General features: G+C 37.4%; 1 protein-coding gene across 1 annotated transcript; it reads right to left on the bottom strand.

The window, feature by feature from the left end:
- Positions 1-589: 589 nt before the first annotated feature.
- LOC140746322 (uncharacterized) lies at positions 590-21764 on the bottom strand. Its single transcript, XM_073078433.1, has 6 exons — positions 21593-21764; positions 13132-13252; positions 11383-11589; positions 3196-3432; positions 1853-2139; positions 590-1438 (listed from the first exon to the last, which is right to left on the bottom strand). Exons 1-6 carry the CDS (start codon positions 21603-21605, stop codon positions 1035-1037), a joined length of 1269 nt encoding a protein of 422 aa, XP_072934534.1. The 5' UTR covers positions 21606-21764; the 3' UTR covers positions 590-1034.
- Between the last annotated feature and the right edge of the window lie 245 nt (positions 21765-22009).

Below are 22009 nucleotides of genomic sequence, written 5' to 3'. Positions count from 1 at the left end.
TTTACGCGGACTATACCGTGTTACTTTGTCCGTATGTCACGAAGAACAACACAGGGACGCGAAAATGTCCCGTTGAAACATGACAATATTTATTTTTTAATAAATGAGTACATGACATGTATGTATGCCATGTACATATTAATTTATACACTTTAGTAGATTTTTCTCCACCTAAAGTTTATGCGGGCGAGTTTGGTTCGATCTCTTGTGGGATTTATGATGTTTTATTTTCTTGTTGTACACAATAAAATGTAAAGTATTTCTTATTGTTTCCATATACTGTAATACAGTATGTCAAACTTCTCACTACTTTGATTTCCTTTGCAGTTGTGACGGTTAAAAATCTGTTTACAATCTCAGGCAAAAATTATCATTTATGTCCAATCACAATTGATATTATGTGAATTTGTTATTATTCGACTTAAAACAACTGCATGTTTCATTTACATTAATTAAACTAAGTATATATTTATATAAGTAAGGTAAAAACCTTGGCAGTAACAGTATCTATAATCTACTGTAGATAGTACCTACCTAAAGTAGATACCTATTTTAGTTTCCTGATTATTATCGTCGATCAATGTTAAGGTACCTACTGCAATGCGTATATTATGAAGTAAAAGATTAAATTTTATTTCCGTGAAAGATTACTTAATCTGGTACGCAAATAGCTTAGCTACAATAATGGCATGTGATTCCTTGAAAACTGGGCAAGTAAGAGAGATTTTTAAGAAGCTCAAGATCAAAATTCGACAATTTTTCTAGGCAATCATTCTTCGATCACTAATATTCCTAATAATATTAGTGATCGAAGCAATCATTCTAAAATATCAACCTTGTTGGTAAAATAAATTAAAATTAAAGTTAGAAGTCTAAAAATATTTTTTTTTTAAATAACCGAATTAAACAACATATAGGATGTTACAAAAATGTCAACAAACATAATAAGTAAAACGGTTGACATCATTGGCAATACTGCTCCCTGTATATCACATCCCATATAAGCTTAACCTACTTATTCTTATTTCAATATATCACCAGAAAAGTGACAATAGTTCCTTATACCAAGGCATTGGTTGTTTAGTCTTATAATATTCAGCATTAGGCTTAGGTTCGGTATCATCTACTGGATCTTCAGTAAAAATATTAACGTAGGAAGCTATCACCCCGTGTCGGAAGAAGGCCAGATACGGCAAATACTTCATTAGCAGCAAACTAAATTTGAAATTCAAGTTAAAATACCAACGGCCTAGCCAAGTTGAGTAAACGATAGCGTATATAGAATAGAATGATAGTTTGTTCTTGCCAGCTTTCTCTAATCTCTTGTAGGCGGGTGATGACTCTATGGTGTCGTAATCTCGAAGGTATAGAAGTTTTGGTGAACCCGTTGGCAAGCCCTCTATCGCACATTTTGATATTAATGTTGATGAATCCACACCTGCAACAAGGACGAATAAGTATTTACGGATGACTCAGGAGCAACAATGCTTGTATGATTATGACGTCATCAGGTAGGCTATCAGGTAGGATCTGTGTTCTACACGGAGTCAGTGATATCGGGCAGTGACCGCTAACCCACAGGTATATAGACTCCTTTGCTACTTTCCAATATTATAAAAACACATGCATATTTGTTTTATTGCGGTTAATATGAACGACTTAAGTTAAAATGACAGCCCTATTTTCTAAGATCTCTTACACGAAAATCGAAAAGTAATGAGATAAAATATTTTACCATAACAATGCATGAACCTTGCCAAAAATTAAAATACTGTGCACGGTAATGACATCGACGGCGACACGATCGAATCAGTTGATTGACCACAGTGTAAATATAAAGAAATGCACTCACCAATATCACTCGACTTGCCCTTCAATTGTTGCTTTATTCGCTTTTGCAAGTCAATTCTCTCGCTTTCCGTAAAGAAGTAACCAGGAACGTTGGCCAGATACTTCGTCCAATAGAGGATGCCTTCGACATGTATAGTGGGGTTTATGGCCCACTGCCCGTCCAGCATGGACCGCGCCATGTGCTCGAAGTACTCTGGTACGTTGTCAAGGCAAGGCGTGTAAACCCGGTCGAGTAGGATTTGGCATACTTCTCGCGTCTCATCTATGTTTTTACGGCAAATGTTGTATCTGAGTACAAAATATAGAATTTATTTATTTATTTAGTAAATCCACAGGTTTATTTATTTTTGGTATATAATACTTAGTATTAAAGTAATAGCCAAAAATGGATTTACGTTTTACGTTTAGATACGTCACTAAATATGTGTGTGTGCATGTGAGTATGTTTGTATGTTTACCTATGTGTGAGTGTGTGTAAAAAAACCCTATTTAAATGTAAAATGAATTTGAATGAAGAAAAGTGTGTGAATTATATATATTCAAATTATTTAAATGTAAAGAATCCTAATTTTTAAATTTCTGAGCTAAGAAGTAACAAGCAACATTGAGCTATAGTTCATGTCGATGCGCTGCGCTAGCTCCCTAAATCAACCAGTTTGCATGACAGACCAATTATTATATTGTTCGTCATCCTACGCGGATAATATTTGCGTAATATGCTTAAAGCAAATATATACTTATCTATGGGATTGCTTGTTTGATAATGTGAGCGATTGTTCATACGTGAGTTTACAAAAGTCGAAGTATGTACAACTAAGCAGAAATCAGAGAGCTGAGACTGACACGTGATCGGACTGTTTTGATAAAAAAGGATATATAAAAAAGGATTTATAAAAATACAAGCAAACATAGTAACTTCAAGAACCACGTGATCGCCTTGTAGGTATAACCGGTAATTAATCAAAATGAGTTAAAATGAAAATAAGGTATTTATGAGCACTCGTTTTCGTAATGAGCAAGCGATTTTACTAATGGAGTCTGTTTTTGTTTTTCGCAATGCATGGAATTGCATAAATTCGAAGGCGGTATAATTCGCAGTTTGACTCCGGAGATATCAACGGAACACGTATTTCCACACTAATATTATAAAGAGGAAAACTTTGTTTGTTTGTTTGCTTGTAATGAATAGGCTCAAAAACTACTGGACCGATTTTAAAAATTCTTTCACCATTCGAAAGCTACTTTATCTACGAGTAACATAGGCTATATTTTATACGAAATATATTTGATAAATAGATTTTAAAGGCGACAAAGTTTGCCGGGTCAGGTAGTACGTAATCTCACCTATCTTCCAGGCCAATAGCATGTCCAATAACTCTCCAAAAGTGGTTATAAGCTTCCCAGTCGCCTTCACTGAGTTGGCGAATCCCAAATTGATCTGGCTTGAGCACCGAGAAGCCGATGAAGCCAAACTGTGTGAGAGCCATGTCTCGCTGGGAAACGATACCCTGTCCCTTCAGTTGAGCAGCAGCTCCTGCTCGAAAGTGTCTGCTTCGGACTGCCATCAATGATCTCCATGATCTAAGAATCAATAGAGCATATTTATTAAATTATGTTATAGTTTAAAAAGTAAAAACCACGCTAAAGTCGCACAAGGAAAATCGTTAATCCTGAAGATCCCAATGACGAGAATGGAACAAAATTATTACGATCGTGTATTGTCATCGGTTTTTGATAAGTGTTCAAAATTAATCGGACCGTTCAAAGTGGGTAAAAATCGACTTCAACAATACAGGTCAAGCTAATAAAAACGTGGTAATAAGTCGATTACAGAAATGCAAACCTTAATAAGCGATATTGAGTAAAATTGACAGAAGAGTGATTAGAAAAAAAATGCCCAGTCCTGGTTTAGACATGAAATATTTATTGAAAAAATAAAATACAATCACACAATTTGAAAATATTTCTGTCTCTTTAAATTGTTTCAATCCAAAAATAAGATGAAAATTTACGAAATGTCGCTTCGGAAGTTTTGTCTTTCAATCGTAGAGGGATTTCTGCTATTTTTTGCATAAAAGTTAGCGGTGTCAAATTAAACTTTGTAAATGATTCAACTGAGGGCGGGAGACACGGAATGATAGTCGGTTGGTACTTGCACAAAAGCGTGTATTCATAAAGACGGCGTAAAGCGGACTGGCGCGGCGAACGGGGGAACGAGCGAACGAAACTCGCGGCGCCGGAGACGTAGGTAAAGGCGCGAGCGAACCGATGCTATATAAGGCGGCGTTACAGTCTCCCCCTTTTGACCTAGTCAGGTGACCTCACGACAGGTCAAACACCAGTAAAACTTACGCGACAGGGTTTTTACGAGGACGACCGCGCGGTCTTTTAGGACATACAGGCTCCGGCTGATCGTCCTGACGAGCGTGGTATCGACGCAGATCCCTGGTGTGGTACTTCCCCAAAATTTCGTCAGGTCTACCACAACGAGACAAGATGTATGTAGTTGGACTAACCTTCTTAGTTATAACATACGGACCATCTTGCCGTGGGGCGAGTTTTGAACTGAACCCCTTACTAGTACTACTTAATATATGACCGCGTAACAAGACTAAGTCACCTGGAACATAACCCTCGGCGTTTTGACGAGTCTTGTCCTTAACGCGTTTCCTCTTATCTTGCTCATTCTCGATGCTTTCCTTAGCATCTGAGAGAATACCGGCTAGCTTGAGCAAATAAGGCGTGATCTGAGGGACATAATTCTCGGTCTCAACTATCGCTCGAAGGTCACTTTGAACAGAGATGGGCGAACGCAATTCCCTGGCAAAAGTAAGAAAGGCAGGAGTCTGCTTTGTTGCTTGGGTCAACGAAGTATTCAAAGCGAACCGGATAAACGGCAAAGCTTCGGCCCACTGTCGGTGCTCCTTCTCAACTAATATGGCGAGTTGGACTTTCAAATCCCTGTTCTTCCGTTCCACGGGATTAGCTTCTGGATGGTACAGAGGTATCAGATTTTGTTTGACTCCCAGAACAAACATAGCGTGCTGCATGACATCGGCTACAAATTGCACACCGTTGTCAGAAATCATACGCCTCGGAAGTCCAAACCTCATGAAGACTTCATTGACTAATGTTTTCGCACAGATCATGGCCGTGGCCTCGGTGAGGGCAAAGAGTTCCACCCACTTGCTTGTGGTGTCCTCGACTATCAGGATCCACCTCTCACCTAGAGGTCCTTTGGGTAAAGGCCCAAAGAGATCGACGGCGACAACTTCAAAACGCTGAGCCGGAACTGGTGTTTGGAGCAACCCAGCTGGTTTCACATTACTCGGCTTGTAGCGTTGACATTCTACACAAGTCTTGAGATATTCTGTTACATAACGACGCATCCCGGGAAAATAAAAACGTTCGGCAATGCGGTGAAGAGTTCTCTCTATACCGCCATGACCGGAAGTTGGAGAATCATGACATTCCAACATAACCTGTTTCCTAAGGCTTTCAGGAACGACGAGCTGCGGTTCTTCGGTGTCAGCCTCGATGTACCTGTACAACACTCCTCTAACAAGGTGGTATCCTCTTTCGGTCCACGTTTTAAGAGCTACTTCATCTTTTCCTTCCAGGTCTTTAAGGATCTTCGAAACTTCGGGGTCATCGAGCTGAGATTGACGGACGTTCGTCGCATCCCATCGAGGTACCTCTACGATAACTGTACATACTCCACAGGACTCGCGAGTATCCTCTTCGCAGGGCGGTCGACTCAGCGTATCCGCGATGACGTTGGCCTTTCCCGGTGTGTAATCGACTTGAAGATCGAAAGACTGGAGCTTCATGGCCCATCGTACCAATCTACCGGTTGGTGACTTCAGGGTAAGTAACCACTTGAGCGGTTGATGGTCGCTGGCAACACGAACTGGATGTCCATCAATATATCCTCGGAACTTCTCACAAGCCCATACGACGGCAAGAGCCTCCCGCTCGGTCGTTGAATAATTACGTTCTGCTGGCGTGAGAAGTCGGCTCGCGTACTCAATGGGTTTTTCTTCACGTGATGACTCCCCCTGGAGCAAAGCGGCGCCTAAGGCGTAAATGCTGGCATCAGTGCGGATAACAAACGGCAAACTATAATCCGGTTGGGCGAGTATTGGCGTTGAGGTGAGTAACCTTTTCAGTTCTGTAAACGCGTTGACTTGTGCGTCACCCCAGATCCAAGACTGAGCCTTTTTAGTGAGCATCGTAAGAGGCTGTGCGACCTTCGAAAAATCTGGCACGAATTTCCGGAACCAAGAACAGGTCTGCAAGAAGCTCTTGAGATGCTTTACGGATGTAGGTTCTTTCATATCAGCTATGGCCTTGATCTTATCAGGATCAGGTGATACTCCTTGAGGCATTATGATGTGACCAAGATATTTCACACTCTCCCGAGCAAAAACACATTTATCCCGGTTGGCTCGGAGGTTGAAGACTCTAAGACGGTCAAATACAGCACGGAGATCCTCAAGGTGTTTCACGAAGCTGTCAGAAATTATAATAAGGTCATCGATATAACCTAAGACTGTGGTGTTTTTGAGAGAGGAACCCGAACGAAATCGATCAACGAGGCGTTGAAACGTCGCGGGCGCATTTCGTAAGCCAAAGGGCATACGTTTGAAACGGTGAACCCCAAAAGGTGTGACGAAAGCGGTTTTATCCTGGTCGGCTTCTCGAACACACACCTGCCAGTACCCGGCGCGAAGGTCTATCGTGCTCATGTAACAACTCTTGCCGGTGTACTGCAGTAGGTCGTCGATGATCGGCAATGGATAGGAATCACTCTTGGTGACGGCATTAAGCTTTCGATAATCGACGCAGAAACGGTAAGTTCCGTCTTTCTTTGGAACGAGTAATGCTGGCGCAGCCCATGCAGACTCGCATTCTTCAATAATGTCTTGCTGTAACATCTTCTCGAGCTCGGCTTCCATAATAGCCCTCTTAGCTGGAGTGAGGCGATAAGGAGGAACTGCAATGGGAGGATGATCACCCGTTTCTATTCGGTGCTCAGCAAACGGTGTTGGACCTCCCCCTTCCTTAAAAACGTCTTCATACTCCTGAAGTACTTCAGCAAGTGTTGTACGCTCACCTGGTTCCAACATCGTACCCTCGTCTGCCCTCAGAAAATCCGCGGAAGCACACCCCATAAGACTGCGGAAAGACTCGCAGTGCAAGCGGTGAGTAACATGAGGTCGATCAGCCGTGAACCATGTATTACGATGCATGTTAATAGTAATGCGCGCTTTGCGCAAGAAATCGACGCCTAGAAGAGTTTCGTTGTTGACGGCCTGCGGAAAAATAACGAAGGTGGTAGGTATTACTACATCAGTTCGATCGAGCCTTACCTTTACATGTACTAGTTTGACATCCAGTGTTTGAACGACTCCGTCCGCGAGCTTCACTGACATGACACTATCGCGAAAAGGTAAATTTAGCCTTTGGAATAGTGCATAAAGTGAGGCTCCAGCAATGCAACGCTTGGCAGCCGTGTCAACTAAACCCGTACCGGTATTACCACAAATCTCGATATAAAGAATGGGACGGCCCTTACTAGAACCTGAAACACGCGCTTCAGTCGGTCGCCCCGTCCGCAAAACCGTTCCGCTCATAGGCAAACATGCATAAGTAGGTACAACATCATTCTTAGATACATTATTATTATTACCGTTGAAAGGTAACTTGTCTTCCAGAGGCAAAAGTTCGCGAGTAGGTATGTTATCACAAATTGAAGACTCAAAATCATTAGCCTTGGACGCTGTCGGCATGCGTTTGAGTTTCGACTCGGGCCTTGAAGACAAGTGTCCTTGAACCTTACACTTTTTCAAATTTCTTTTACACATTTTATCTTTTGTAACATTACGAACATAAACAGAATCATGATTTAAACGATTACAAATAGAAACATCACTCGAACATTTGCAACCCGAGTTAGAGTTCTGTAAAACATTAATGGACGCGAAAGAGTTACATTTTACGCAGTTAGAACGGATAACACCTATTCGACCGCAACCGTAACACGAAATTTGAGAACCGGACACTTCACTCTTACTTTTAATTTTCGGACACAAATCGCGCGAATGTCCCGATTTACGACAATAAACACAGAAAAGTTTACCTGCACTCGACGAAAGTCTTACTACTTTAGTCGTGTCGTCACTCGTAGAAGTAGCGGTCAGCACCGGCGCGTTTGATGCGTTTCCCGCGCTTCTAACCGACGCGACGGCCGGCGGCGGCGGCACGCTCGCACAAAGGGCGGGCGACGGCGCGGCGGCGGTCAAAGTCGGCGGCGGCGCGCTACAAAGGGCTGGCGGCGGCACGCTTGTATTCAAAGCGGGCGCCGCAAAGCCGCGCGCGGCGAACGAAGGGAGCGTTTTCTTTTGATACACATGAAAACCGCGCAAAGTACCGACAGTACTTGGATACGCTGGCGCTTCATTAATGGTGTCCTCTATGTGTCTGGCTTTACTTATCAAATCTTCGATGCTGTGAACGGATTCTCTACTGACACGTTCACGAATTATGTTGTTGAGTAAACCGTAAATCATATCTAACTGTATTCTTTCTTCGATGGTATAGGGTAGTTTCGCCAACAGAGCACGGAGGCGAGTCACGAAGACCTCTGCACGTTCGGAGCGCTGGTCTGACGCGAAGATATCCCTAAAAATCTTATGCGGAGGCCTAGGAGCTCCATACATTGAACGTAGGCGCTTGAGTGCGTCGTCCCACGATGCGATCGACGATTTAACTCCCCTGAACCAAACAGCGGCCTCTCCCTCTAGGAGCATCGGAAGGCCACGTAGTGCATGGTCGTCACTGATGTTAGTGCACTCCTTGTACACACATATAGCGTCGACGAATGCTTCTACGACTTCTGAGTCCTGCTTTGATCCATTGAAACGAGCGGTACAATTCGCGAAGTTTCCAGTCTGAACCATTGATGACATGCCTGGAGACGTAGGACTGGTAGAGCTCTGGTTGAGCGTGTGCGAGTTCAAAATAGATTCAATAAGCTCACGATTCGACTGAGCTTGAGCTCTGGCGAACGCTGACAACAACGGCTCCAGCCGATCCTCGTATGACGAGTCCAAGTTCTTGTCAGTGCCCTCTGCACTGTCCAAGGATTGTCTCTTACGACGTGGTCGAGGCATGTTTAAAACTTAACACTTAACACAAGTACACGAACACGATAAACTATAGTCACAGGCGTGTCAACACAGTTGAACACGATCGTTAACACTAATTAATTTACGAATGTGAGTTCTAAAAATCTTTTAGATGCCACGAGTTGGGACGCCACTGTAAATGATTCAACTGAGGGCGGGAGACACGGAATGATAGTCGGTTGGTACTTGCACAAAAGCGTGTATTCATAAAGACGGCGTAAAGCGGACTGGCGCGGCGAACGGGGGAACGAGCGAACGAAACTCGCGGCGCCGGAGACGTAGGTAAAGGCGCGAGCGAACCGATGCTATATAAGGCGGCGTTACAACTTCCTTTTATTTAAATATTTTTTTTATTTATTTCCAATTTATTTAACGAGTGACAAAGACAATCAGTGATATCCTAGTGGTGAGAAACGTAGCCTTTCGACCCTAGGGTCCGAGGTTCGAATCCCAGTTATCAAGGATGAACTCTACCAATCCGCACCTGGACCGTGGTCTACGGTATAATCTTTTATTCTAAGAGAAAATCCATGCCTAGCGGTGGAACGATCAGATTGACGATGATTTAAGTATTCATAATTTTAACGCGTTATCATTATCACACATTTTTTCGATACCTCAAGTAATCTCTGAAGGGGTCCAAGCTTTGGTAAGTTAACAAAAAATCCCTACACCTCCAACAAAGATGGGTTTAAACAAAGGTAAAATTAAGTAAAACAAAAAAGAAAACAGACCAGAGGTATTATAGATACGTTAATCTTATCACTACTGTACGTCATAATCATAATGTTTATTCCGCCACAGTTTCGCCGTTACGATCCAAACGACTGGATCGAAATAAAGCCTTTAAAAACGGCTTATCGTAAGGTTACATAATAAATACACGTTACACAGTTTCAGTGCTAGTTCTACTTGTAAAAATAGAGGATTTCTGGTTAAAAAAACTCAAATTGGAAGGCCCCAACTTCTATCACCCTTGTACTTCTAACGAAAAAACTATCGACCGTTACATAAACCTATTAATAGTCAATCAATCCAATACTTAGTAAAAAAAAAACTTAAAATACAATACTTGGTTAAAAAAAACTATTAACAAAGAATCCCCTATATTTGATTTTTTAAGAGTAGACACTATGTATGTATGTATGTATACAGCACGCCAGGTGGCTAAAATGTAGGGTTGCCACCCGTTCCATAGTATATACCCAGTACCTAGATTAAAGAAAAATAATAAAATACGAAAACTACAATATTTTCATCTGTAATTCAAATTTCTTGGGTTTCCCTCCAGAAATCGCTTTATAAGGAGTGTTTTCCCATATTTACTAGTAGCTATAGGGAAAACATCATAGCTACCAGTAAAAATATTATTAGCGAGTGAAAAACAACAAGGTGTACAGCGAAATGTGTTATATACCTATTTACCTAAATTAGGTACTGTATATTTGCATAATTTTTTAAGAATACCATTTTTATTAAAAAAATATGAGTAAGGTAGTAAGTTGGCAACCCTACTCAAGTGTCAAATATCGATTCTACGATGTTGTGACAGTCGTGCAAATGATCGATAATTTGAAAGGGCTGCCTGAAGGACGTATGAATGTTATAAAAGGACATGTGAATATTACATCAAATATTACGTGATTGACGCTATGAGCTTCATATCCTTACATAACCAATTTGGTGGTGGTTAAGGATATGATCATATAAACATTTCAGATTTTTTGCTCGACTGTGTACAAAAACTACTTATACGATTTAGCTTAGTAAATATTAAAAATATATTTATTTACTCGTACTTAGGAAAATCGTATTAGTCACTTTAATGGCGAAGATATTACTTTCTCAGATATCTTAATTCTTCATAACATACCTAAATACATTAAAAATAATATCCTAAGCCGAACGAAATTCGAAAAATCGGAGCTTTGTGCTGAGGATTCGTATGCAGTGTGTTAAACTGACAATTATCTTAATCATCAACCCATTGTAATCTACCACTGGGAAGCTTTTTCAGAATGAATGGACGGCAGTCGTCACTTACCATCAGGACAACTCATTGCATGCTTGTTTGCTCGTGTGCATATTTCATCGTATTTTAGTCTTTAATGGTTTAAGCCAAAGTCCATCGCGTTGGCCTAGTGCGAATTGGTAGACTTCACACACCTTTTAGAAGCTGAGGCCTAAAGACTGAAAGATCTAGCTTCTAACCACTAGGTTTTTACTGCTTCTTCTTACAAATATACTTACATTTCTTATGCTTACATTTCTTTTCTCTTATTTTTATTTATTCGTATTTTTCTTTAATTTTTATATTTACATTTCTTATAAAAATACTTACATAGATCCAGGCTTCAACTCATTCTCGAACCAAGATACTGTATGGAGGAGAGTGGACAGATATCTCTTATATGCTGTGTAGACGGACGTTGAGCGTCTCGAACCCACTAACACACGCAGTATGGAAGGTATGGCGAATACTGCCACCAAACCTAACAGCATCGACGTTGAGAAAGAGTAGCAGTTGTGCCAGTAGAATTTGCGACCTCTGAAACATAAAGGGATTTTGAGTATTATTTTAAAATTTATTTTTTCAAACATTGTTTCAATTTACATAGTGTTGTCTGAACTGAATAATATTAAGTATATCAGCAAAATAGAAACTTCTCAAGAGGGAAGTTTAAAATCTTTATCGACAAGCAACCTTGTTTTTGGCTTGTAAATCACATTTGGTTTACAGTATTAATTTGAGTGTCCACCCTTACTATAATATATCGGTAAATAGTATCACAGTATATTTTAATCGATTGTAGATACTATATTACAAAATAATATATTACAAAAAAATGAAGCACGCAATATACTATATGTTCGTCCTTAATATAGATGTTGCAACCTCAGGTAACCTCAAGTCAGTTGAAGAAAAGGATTTAACCATGCCAATAAACGCTAAACGCTTTCTACACTCACAGCCCCACACTAGGATTCCCTGTGTCGTGGGTGCCACGGACACACAAATAGACAAATACACAAACACGCAGACCCAGGAACAGAAATCTAAATTCATCATTTAGATATCTGTCTGGCCGGGGATCGAACCCGGGACCCTTTGCGCGTCAGACCGGTATGATATATACGGTATGATATATACGGCATGCAAGTCATCAGTATTGTGTAAGACACCCTGTTTTATTTTTAGATACAAATGTCACATGTTCACAAAACAGGTAGAGCCGTTGGGTAGAGCAAGGTTATACTTCCTTTATGTAAAGGCACTTTCTAGACACAAACAAGACAATATGAATGTAATAAAAATATGTATATACCTATAACTATACTATACTTTACAACAGGTGTGCATATGTGTCACACACCTTAAAAGATAATAATAACAATTACGAAACAATAAATAAAAAGGTGAAATTATTAAAATAGAGTTTGAGCCGCAGAGCGTACCAAATAAATAGCGAAGCGCGTGTCAAACTCGCATACGTAGGGTTCCGTACTTTACATTTACATTTTTTTCATACTCTGTACTTTACATATTCAGTAAAAAATTCAAGTGTATATCTATTACGGTTCCGGAGAAGAGTCCTGTAACAGACGTACATATATGCAGCGAAGTCTTAGGAATAGGATTCTGTTTTTATTCTTTGTGTACGGAACCCTAAAAACGAGACATAAACACACATACATACATTAGGAAAACATTATCCTCTGGCGAAGTTAGGTAAAAAGAGTATTGAAGGTGGTAGAACCCTTTGTGGTTCGACTCCGGCGGCACCACCGCCACACCTATTTCTACCTAATAACAGCAGTGTTAAACGCTGCTGTGTTCCGGTTTGAAGGGTGTGGTAAGGGAGACAGACTTTTCCGAGGCGTTCCAGCTTAGTCCTCAGGGGTAGCGGCGCATCTGTGGCCGACCTCAGGTAGGAATATCTAATCCTATCTGGGGTTGATTACAGATGCCCATGGGCGGCAGTAGCCACTTACCATCAGGTGCACTGCATGCTCGTCTGCTACACTTATATTATATAAAAAAAATAAAAAAAAAATGTTCTTCCTAAAAAGTGTAAAAATTTGAACTTGCCTGTTAAATTGTTTTTCGTCGAACCACTCTGGTAACCTCATTCCCGCATCTTCAGGCTTAGTAGTATCTGAGGGTGTTTCTAAGGCCGTTTTTGTTAGCAACCCCTCGATGAATTCTTCCACTGTAAAAATAAATTGATATGTTAAAAAATATATCTATCTATCTAATAATATTGACTTTTTTCAGTTTCTACGACTAAGTAAGAGAGATGGATGGAGAAGGGAATTCTGATTTTATGAAGAATACTAGCTGACCCGCCAAACGTTGTGTTGCCATATAAATAAAAAAATGTTAAGGGTGAACGACCCTTATCACTTAGGGATATGAAAAATAGATAGTAGCCGATTCTCAGACCTACTGAATATGCATATAAAATTTGGTGAAAATCGGTAAAGCCGTTTCGGAGGAGTACGGTAACTAACATTGTGACACGAGAATTTGATATACAAGATGAATTTTCAGAGATAATCAGCTACAGATAATGTGTTTCCAGTAACATTAATTAGTATTCAATTGTGAAGAGGAACTACTTCGTTGTTGCTAGTCTGTGACCATATAGAACAGCTAAATGAGCTGGCATGTCCATAAAAATATACGGCGGAAACTTCAATAATAGCAACGGGTTTAACTCGTTTATAGACATTTATAAATATATCGTGTGAAGATGAACCAATAGAAGCAATGTTTGTGATTACGCCTCGTGGTTTCTAATCAAATGAATAAGTTTGTCCAGTAAATGACGTTAGGTAGATTTCCTGCCTAATCTGTGGACAGTAATAATTATGTTGGTATTGGTTATAAATATTAGCAATTCAGGTAGGTTGTAAGTTCCTTGGCTTTCAAAAAATGTAAAATAGATGTAAACTAGGTGTAAAAAATATTTCAATGTGAACTAGGCCAGGTGTTCTTTATTTGTTTTAGTTAGGTATTTAAGAATGCAAAATATAAAAAACTCGCTGACCCGGCAAACATTTTACCGCCTCAAATAGTACATTACGATACGCGTGACCAAAGTAGCCTATTTTTGCACGGCGTGAAGTTAGCGCCCGAGCGCAGCGAGGGTGCTAAACGCCGTGCATATAATAGGCTACTTTTGTCACAAGTATCGTATACTATTTTATAGCTCGTGTGACATAAACCCGCTTATACTTGTGAATAAATATGAAAAAATATGATAATTATTTTGAAACTTATAAATGATTGAAACTAATAATTATGAACTAAAAAAGCAATAAAAATGTCACACAACCAAAACCATTGAAACTTAGAAAATTTAGTAATTATTCTGCACTTGTGATAAAGACAAATCTAACACCACACATACGTCGAAATCGATCAAGCCATTTAGGCTACATACAGGCGTATTAAAGAAACATATGATAAGCAATCACATAATGTACTAATACATAACTAATACTAGTGATACAGTAGAAAATCGATTATCTGGACCTTAGTTATAAATATTCGCGATTGTTCGGATTGTGAAACGTGAACAAGTAACTTTGTAATAACCCTTACAGATCAGCCACATTTTGTGTGACTTGTGCATTTAAATTCCGGAAAGTCGCCAAATCGCAACAAAATAGTTACGATAAAAACCAAAAACCAGATTGCTAAAAATATAACCTATGTTATCGCCACAATTTAGACGAATTCAGCGACACATCATGTATCAAAATTAATGAAGTCGTTTGAGTTTGCCAAAGAATGAAAAATACATACGTAACAAACATATAGTCGAAAAACATCACCGTTTTCTTCATAAACTCAATTATCCAAATTTTCGATAATCCGAATGCCACAAATACGACAACAAATAGGTCGCTTAGTCGAGATTGTACTGGAGTAGTATTATGGCTAATTTTGATAACGATTCCTAATTTAAATATCTCCTACTATGGTGTGTAGCGAAAATAAAACAAACACAGTCAAAACAAACAATACAATTCGATAAAGCCCAATAGTTAGTCTTATAGTGATGCTATTGCTTAGTATGTACACAATGGCAAAAACATTTATAAATACGTCCAAAATAAAATATTAAAACAATTATAGCTTTAAACAAAATACTCATTACTCACTTTTAATTTTTAAATGGCATTTAAAAGTATGAAACGTTCACAGCTATGTTTATTTTTTTCAACTGTGAGGGTAGTGTATTAATATTCGTACGGTGTAAAAATCGGCTACTTTGGACACAGAAATGCGTGGCTAAAATGCGGGTTTAGGTCACAGAGTGCTATAAATTTATTTATCAAATATATTTCATATAAAATATAGCCTATGTTACTCGTAGATAATGTAGCTTTCAAATGGTGAAAGAATTTTTAAAATCGGTCCAGTACTTTGTGAGCCTATTCATTACAGCCAAACAAACAATAGAAAATTACAATACGAGGACGAAAAATTTTTTTCTGACAAGTGTGAGTTTGCAGGCCGAGCCGCAGGCGAGGACTGCAATCACACGAGTCAGAAAAACATTTTTCGTCCGCGTGTTGTATAAAATTTTATATTACGGGGTCGGAAATGGGGGTCTTGCGCACGCGATGCGTGCGTAAAACGTCAATTTACGCACGCCGTGATATAAACAAAGTTTTCCTCTTTATAATATTAGTGTAGAAATACTATCAACATTGAATCCATTGGTTCCCTTACTTTTCGGATGCAAATAAATAATATAAATAAAATACTTAAGTATTGGAATCTGAATTTAAATAATTATTACTGGCGCGTGCTGAGCCATTGTTCGTCACCAGACTTCTGAAGCCATCTTAGGCATAAAAAGCAATTTATTTTCACGAAGAGATACATTAATATTCAATGATTGCACTCGAATTATTACTTCGATTATTTCAAAGATTCCATCATGACTAATATGTAGGTTCCTCATAATACATGTACTTGTACATGTATGTATGGACCAATCGATGTATTTAAAGTTTAATATTTTTGTAGGCGTCCATCGTAATATATTATCAAATAAAAAGAAAAAAAACTGTGTGATGAGGTACGGCCGAATTTCGACAATTGGGCGAACTAAGTAGTATTTGTAAAAGTTCACACAATTAATACAATTTTGTGTCCCATTATTGGGCACTGATCTTCTCTTAGAGCGAATGGTACACCTCACATACTCGTACCTTTGAGAACTTTTTTTATTAAGTAACCTTCAGGTAAGTAGCTTTTCTTCGTATTTTTATATTATATAGCAAGTTATATTTAAATTTTATTACGCTTATAAAAAAATCTGGGGCTTGAACCGTTTTGAACGATTTTCGGTCACTTGGCTATTATTGTTTTTCTATGCTAATATTATAAAGAGGAAAACTTTAGCCTATGTTACTCGTGGATAATGTAGCTTTCGAATGGTGAAAGAATTTTTAAAATGGGTCCAGTAGTTTTTAAGCCTATTCATTACAATCAATCAAACAAAGTTTTCCTCTTTATAATATTAGTACAGATATAGTACAAATTTATAATCTACATTATAATATTAATAGCAACTCTATGTATGTGGTATATGTATGTATCTACTTTATACTAATGGTACCTACATATTAAAAAACAAAATATTTCTCGACTGCAGGTACGGAAACACGAGTAAGATACGTTTTTATTACGTAGATAAGAATTTTAAATCACCAGCTTAGTAGATTCCCACAGTAATCGATACTAATGATATTAATTTATCTTTTGAAAACACTAATTCCTTCATTACGTAATATTTTAGAATTAGGAATGTGCGTCATAGATACTTCAATCATTCTTTATTTTATCCGAAAACATTATAAAATGATTGGTCATCGTTAGTAATCATTCTATAATATGCTTACTTAGGTATGAGGTGTTTTTTTGAACTTGATGTGATAGACAAATCTGAAAGTAGATGAAATAGCTAAAAATACCTAAGGTAGTTTACATGACTGATTTTAATTAAAATTTAGAACTGTCTAAGTAATTATTTTTTTAAAACATCTGTTTGCTTTTCCGGAAATCGTGCAAATTAATTTTGTAAAAATAACACAGACACTCTTAATATCTAATGGTATTGTCTTTTAATAATGCTATTGTTAAGAAATAGTAATAATTAGGTAATATATTAATCCAAAATACGCGCTGTTTCCGGATTTATCGTATTTCCTTATATTTTCGACTTTTAGTTAAAAAGTACTGTATTTGGAACGTATATAATAATAATTTCAATACCTAAAGATGCGAAATACCTAGCAGCATAGATTAGTAAAGATTACTCACTCCTAACAAGAAAATGTACCCAGTTTTGAGAATTGAAATAGTTGCTTAAAAAAGTTTTTCCACGTCTCCGTGCTAAAATGTCCCTAAAATATTTGAAATAATTATTTATTTATTATGTAAATTACGCAGTATTAGTTATTTATTCGTAAATTTACTCTAAAAATGTTTTTATTTGTCAAGAATTAAAAAAAAAAACTTACTAATAAGCCGTTTATGGCTTCATTCAATTTCAAGGCGTCGTAGTATCTTTACTGATCTATGTGTGCGTCATAGATACTTCACTAATTCTCTAGTTTATTCGAAAACATTGTAAAATGATTGGTCATCATTAGTAGTCGTTTATAGTATACTATAAAGTAGTTTACATGACTGATTTTAATTAAAATTAAGAACTGTATAAGTAATTACCTTCGGAATAAATTTGTTTGTCTTTCTGGAAATCGTGCAAATTAATTTTGTAAAAAAGTAACACAGACACGGACACTCTTAATATCAAATGGTATTGTCTAATAATAATGCTATTAATATAATAATATGTTAATGAATATACGCGCTGTAATTTCAGGATTTTTCGTATTTCCTTATTTTTTCGACTTTTAATTAAAAAGTACTGCTTTTGGAACGTATATAACCATAATTACGATACCTACCTAAAAATACGAAATACCTAGCAGCTGCAAATTAATTTCTCAGAAAAAGGTGTTTTTGTTTTACGGAAATAAAACTACACACACGATTGCCGGCTTTTGCATGTTTACATTACATAAACACAAACAGGTATAAACAAATAATACATAAGTACAAGAACTCTACCATTGACAGCTAATTTGAGAGCAAGGCCGAGACAAGATGTTATAAATAGTTAATATAGTGATTACTGATTTAAAAATTTTCAAATCCATCAATGCACAGGTAGATTACATGTATCTACTCGTAGTATTCCCGTGAAAGTATTTACATAACGTATCATACGTTATGTAAAATAATGAACCTATAATTTGGCGAACCTATTCTATTACCGTCGATCAATTGTACATACCCATTTTCAGGCAATAAATGATTTGAATTTGAATAATATGGTATGCCATAAATGCAATGTTTATCATCGGAAAAAAGGAAATTAAGTACATCTAAAAACTAAATTAGAAAAAAGAATATTAATATATAAAAGTATTGTTTTTTTTTATTGACATCGCATATCTATTCAGAGCGTTTCATTTGCTTTTAAACCCGATGTTTTCTTATATTATGGAAATAGCAAACCAGCATTCAGTCTACCTGATGGTAAATAGCAACTACCACAGTGCCACACAACCAAAAAAAATTTTTTTTATTAATTCGAATTGATTTTCTTTAGGATTTTATTAGACTTTTTATATTTGAGTTCATTACTCAGGAGTGAGGGTTGATCTCACATTGGGCTGATCATACGACATAGGACCGCGAATCGATACGCTCCTATGACGCAGATGTTCTAGGGGAAATATTTCAATAAGTCAATAAATAAAAATATTAATACAAATAAGATAAGGTAATTATAAATTAATCAATTATTGATGATCTACTTTATATTTTGGCTTATAATTCTGGTTTGAAATAAATATATAATCTACATCTTATGTCAGATCTCGTATGACGAATTAAGAGAACATGTATGGTCGCACCGCGATTTGTTACGGTGCGACTCTACATGTCTCGATCTGTACATTTACAGAGTAGTGACTACTTATTACGGAACATAAATTTATGTATGAGAGAGATGAAATAATAATAAAAAGAATGTCTTATAATTGCTACGAACGATCTCTAGGAAGAATTAAGAGAGCATGCCCCATCGTACCGCGATTTGTTACGATGGGACATGTCCCGATCAGTGCATTTATCATATGTCTTATAAACTGCTTAGGATTTAAAAATATATTTTCTATAATCAATTATAAATGGAATGTAATAAAATAGAATACAAAAAATAGAATATATATAATGTGCATAGATTTTCAGCACTAATTCCCTCATCCGGCTCTTACGGCACCCACGGGAAGAGAGGGGGAGGGCCTATTCCACTACGCTAGGGCCTCGCGGTGGAAATCATATAGGTTTTAAATCATCCATGTAAAAGCTTGTCGCGAAAAATAAACTTCGTCATCCCATCTTTTAATAAAAACATAGCCCAAAATCGGCAGGGTTAAATTATTTTACTGCAAAGTTCTTATCGCCACCTTCTGGTTCCCCCATGAGACCAGCTCCAAGTCATAATAATATAGCATCTTCGTGGAAATCGCATATGCATGCAAAAATTCAGCTAACAGGATAACGGGAAGTAGGCCATAACTTTAAAGCTTAAGTTTTAAGTTAAGAATCTTGAATTAAAATGTATAATATATGTTACATATCTTTCAGAGTTCCTAGCAATAATAATAGACATTGTATTTTTTTGGTTTATTTTTTTATAATATAGGTGTAGCAAACGAGTATGCAGTCCACCTGATGGTAAGTGGCTACTGCTATGGACATCTGTAATGAACCCCAGATTAGATTAAATATACCTACCTGATGAGATAGGATTAAATATACCTACCTGAGGTCGGCCACAGATGAGCCGCTCCCCCTGAGGACTTCCCCTGAGGAGCTAGAACGCCTCGGAAAAGTATGTCTCCTTTACCACACCCTTTTGAAACGGAACACAGCAGCGCCTAACACTGCTGTTATTGGGCAGAAATAGGTGTGGCGGTGATGCTGCCGGAATCGAACCACAAAGGGTTATACCACCTTTGTTAATCAGGTAACACATAATTATCATGGCTGCGCTACTGACATGCTTGTTAACAGCTAACAGCACATGTTAACATGTTAATAGTACACTATATATTTAAAGCTAAATATATATTTTAACATGAACAAGTAAGTGATGCGAACTCATATTATACCCTACGAAAAACCACAATAAGTCTAAAGAGGTTTTCACTTCAAAATACGGTCTAGTTAAAAAATAAAATACGTTAAAAAATATTTGAACAATTTTGAGTTAAATTTCTGACCATACAATGCTTAGTCACTGTATCTTGCAAGTAATACAGAATATTCTAGACTCTACATTCTAATTACCTACTGTATTTGCTGCAATTTCGAAGATAATTACGTATATTTATTTCCATGATACCATGGTAAATGTATGTGTATCTGTATTTGCTAATCTTAGATAACCTTTACCTTACCTTACCTTACCTTTACCTTTTTTTTTGGAGCTAGTTGTATTGGTTACTGAACCAATACAACTAGCTCCATACTAGCTCTTACAGAACTCTTTATTAGCAAATGTATTTTATAGTTAGCATACAATAAAAAGTATAAAATATAAATAGATAAAATACCTATACTTATATGCATCCAATTTCGCTTCGGGAAATCTAGTAATTCTTAAGTGTAAAGTTCTCTTGTAGAAATTTATTTTATTCTGAAAAATAATACTAGGGACCAGAGCATTAAAACTCGTATAAATTACTGCTAAGATATATCTTTATAAAATCTAAACCGCGCCCCAGTTTTAAAACGCAGGCAGACAACTCTCATTTCATAAATTTTCCAACTTTTAACGGTTTATTCTATACGGAAGGCCTTTCTCTCTCTACACATTTTAAAAGTGCAGTAGATAGAGCCAACTTTTTCTCTTAAAAACTTAATTAGACTCCGGGCGAGATCTAATAGATCTAATCACATTTGCTGTTTTGTGTAACACTAGATTGTGTCTTATTGACAATCCCTATAATATTATGTTATGAGCCGGCCGGCTAGTAGTTACTGACAAACTCACGTCAGCTCACATGCCGGATGATGGTAAATAGGCCGTATAATAGTTTAATAACCTATCAGTATGCTAGACAACCCGTTACCTAACTGTTGTTTTCATATGTTTTGTATTTCTATGACATTGACAGTAAGCTGCCTTGAAATGATTCACATGTCTTATACTGTTATTGGTTGTTATATTTGGTACTTATACGGATTTAAATCCGGTTTCCTAAATTATTGATATCTACCTAAATCAATTCTAGCAACGCTCCCACTATACAAAATCTAATAAGAGCCTAACACTCCAAAAACTTACCTGCATTCCAGACATTCTATTCGAACGTCCCCATTGAGAAGAGAAAAAGAGAAAAGAAACAAAGCCAACAAAAAGGGCAATATCTAGTTTGTTCGAGCTTACCTCCTAACTCCATTGTAGTAGTGCTTCAAATATCAAACAAAAATATCATATCAATCCCAGTGTTTTATTATTTACGTGAATTCACATTCATTCATAATCCGATTAGAATCACAGCTACGTTCGCTCCGTACACGCGACTTCACGCGACTAACTCTGTCGAATGTTTCCAACAGCGTCGTCAGTCGCGAGCGGACAATTTTAATAAAATTCATTGACCGCTATGCGGCTACGCTACTGCCAGACATCTTTAAAACTTGATTGTTATGGTCAAGCTCATCTCACGAAAAATCATTTAAATACAATAACCTCTAATATAATGCAACAGACACGTTCAAGATAAACATAGGTAGGTGCGTAATTGATAAATTTTATCATTATCGCTGATTAAATCATAGTCAAATATTATGATTGATTAAA

This window comes from Epargyreus clarus, unplaced genomic scaffold (assembly GCF_041222505.1).
Source record: "Epargyreus clarus isolate Ecla_fem2 unplaced genomic scaffold, WU_Ecla_fem_2.2 ptg000012l, whole genome shotgun sequence".
Classification (NCBI taxonomy): domain Eukaryota; kingdom Metazoa; phylum Arthropoda; class Insecta; order Lepidoptera; family Hesperiidae; genus Epargyreus; species Epargyreus clarus.
Note: the sequence above shows the minus strand (reverse complement) of the source record. Positions and strands in the feature narration are given on the sequence as shown.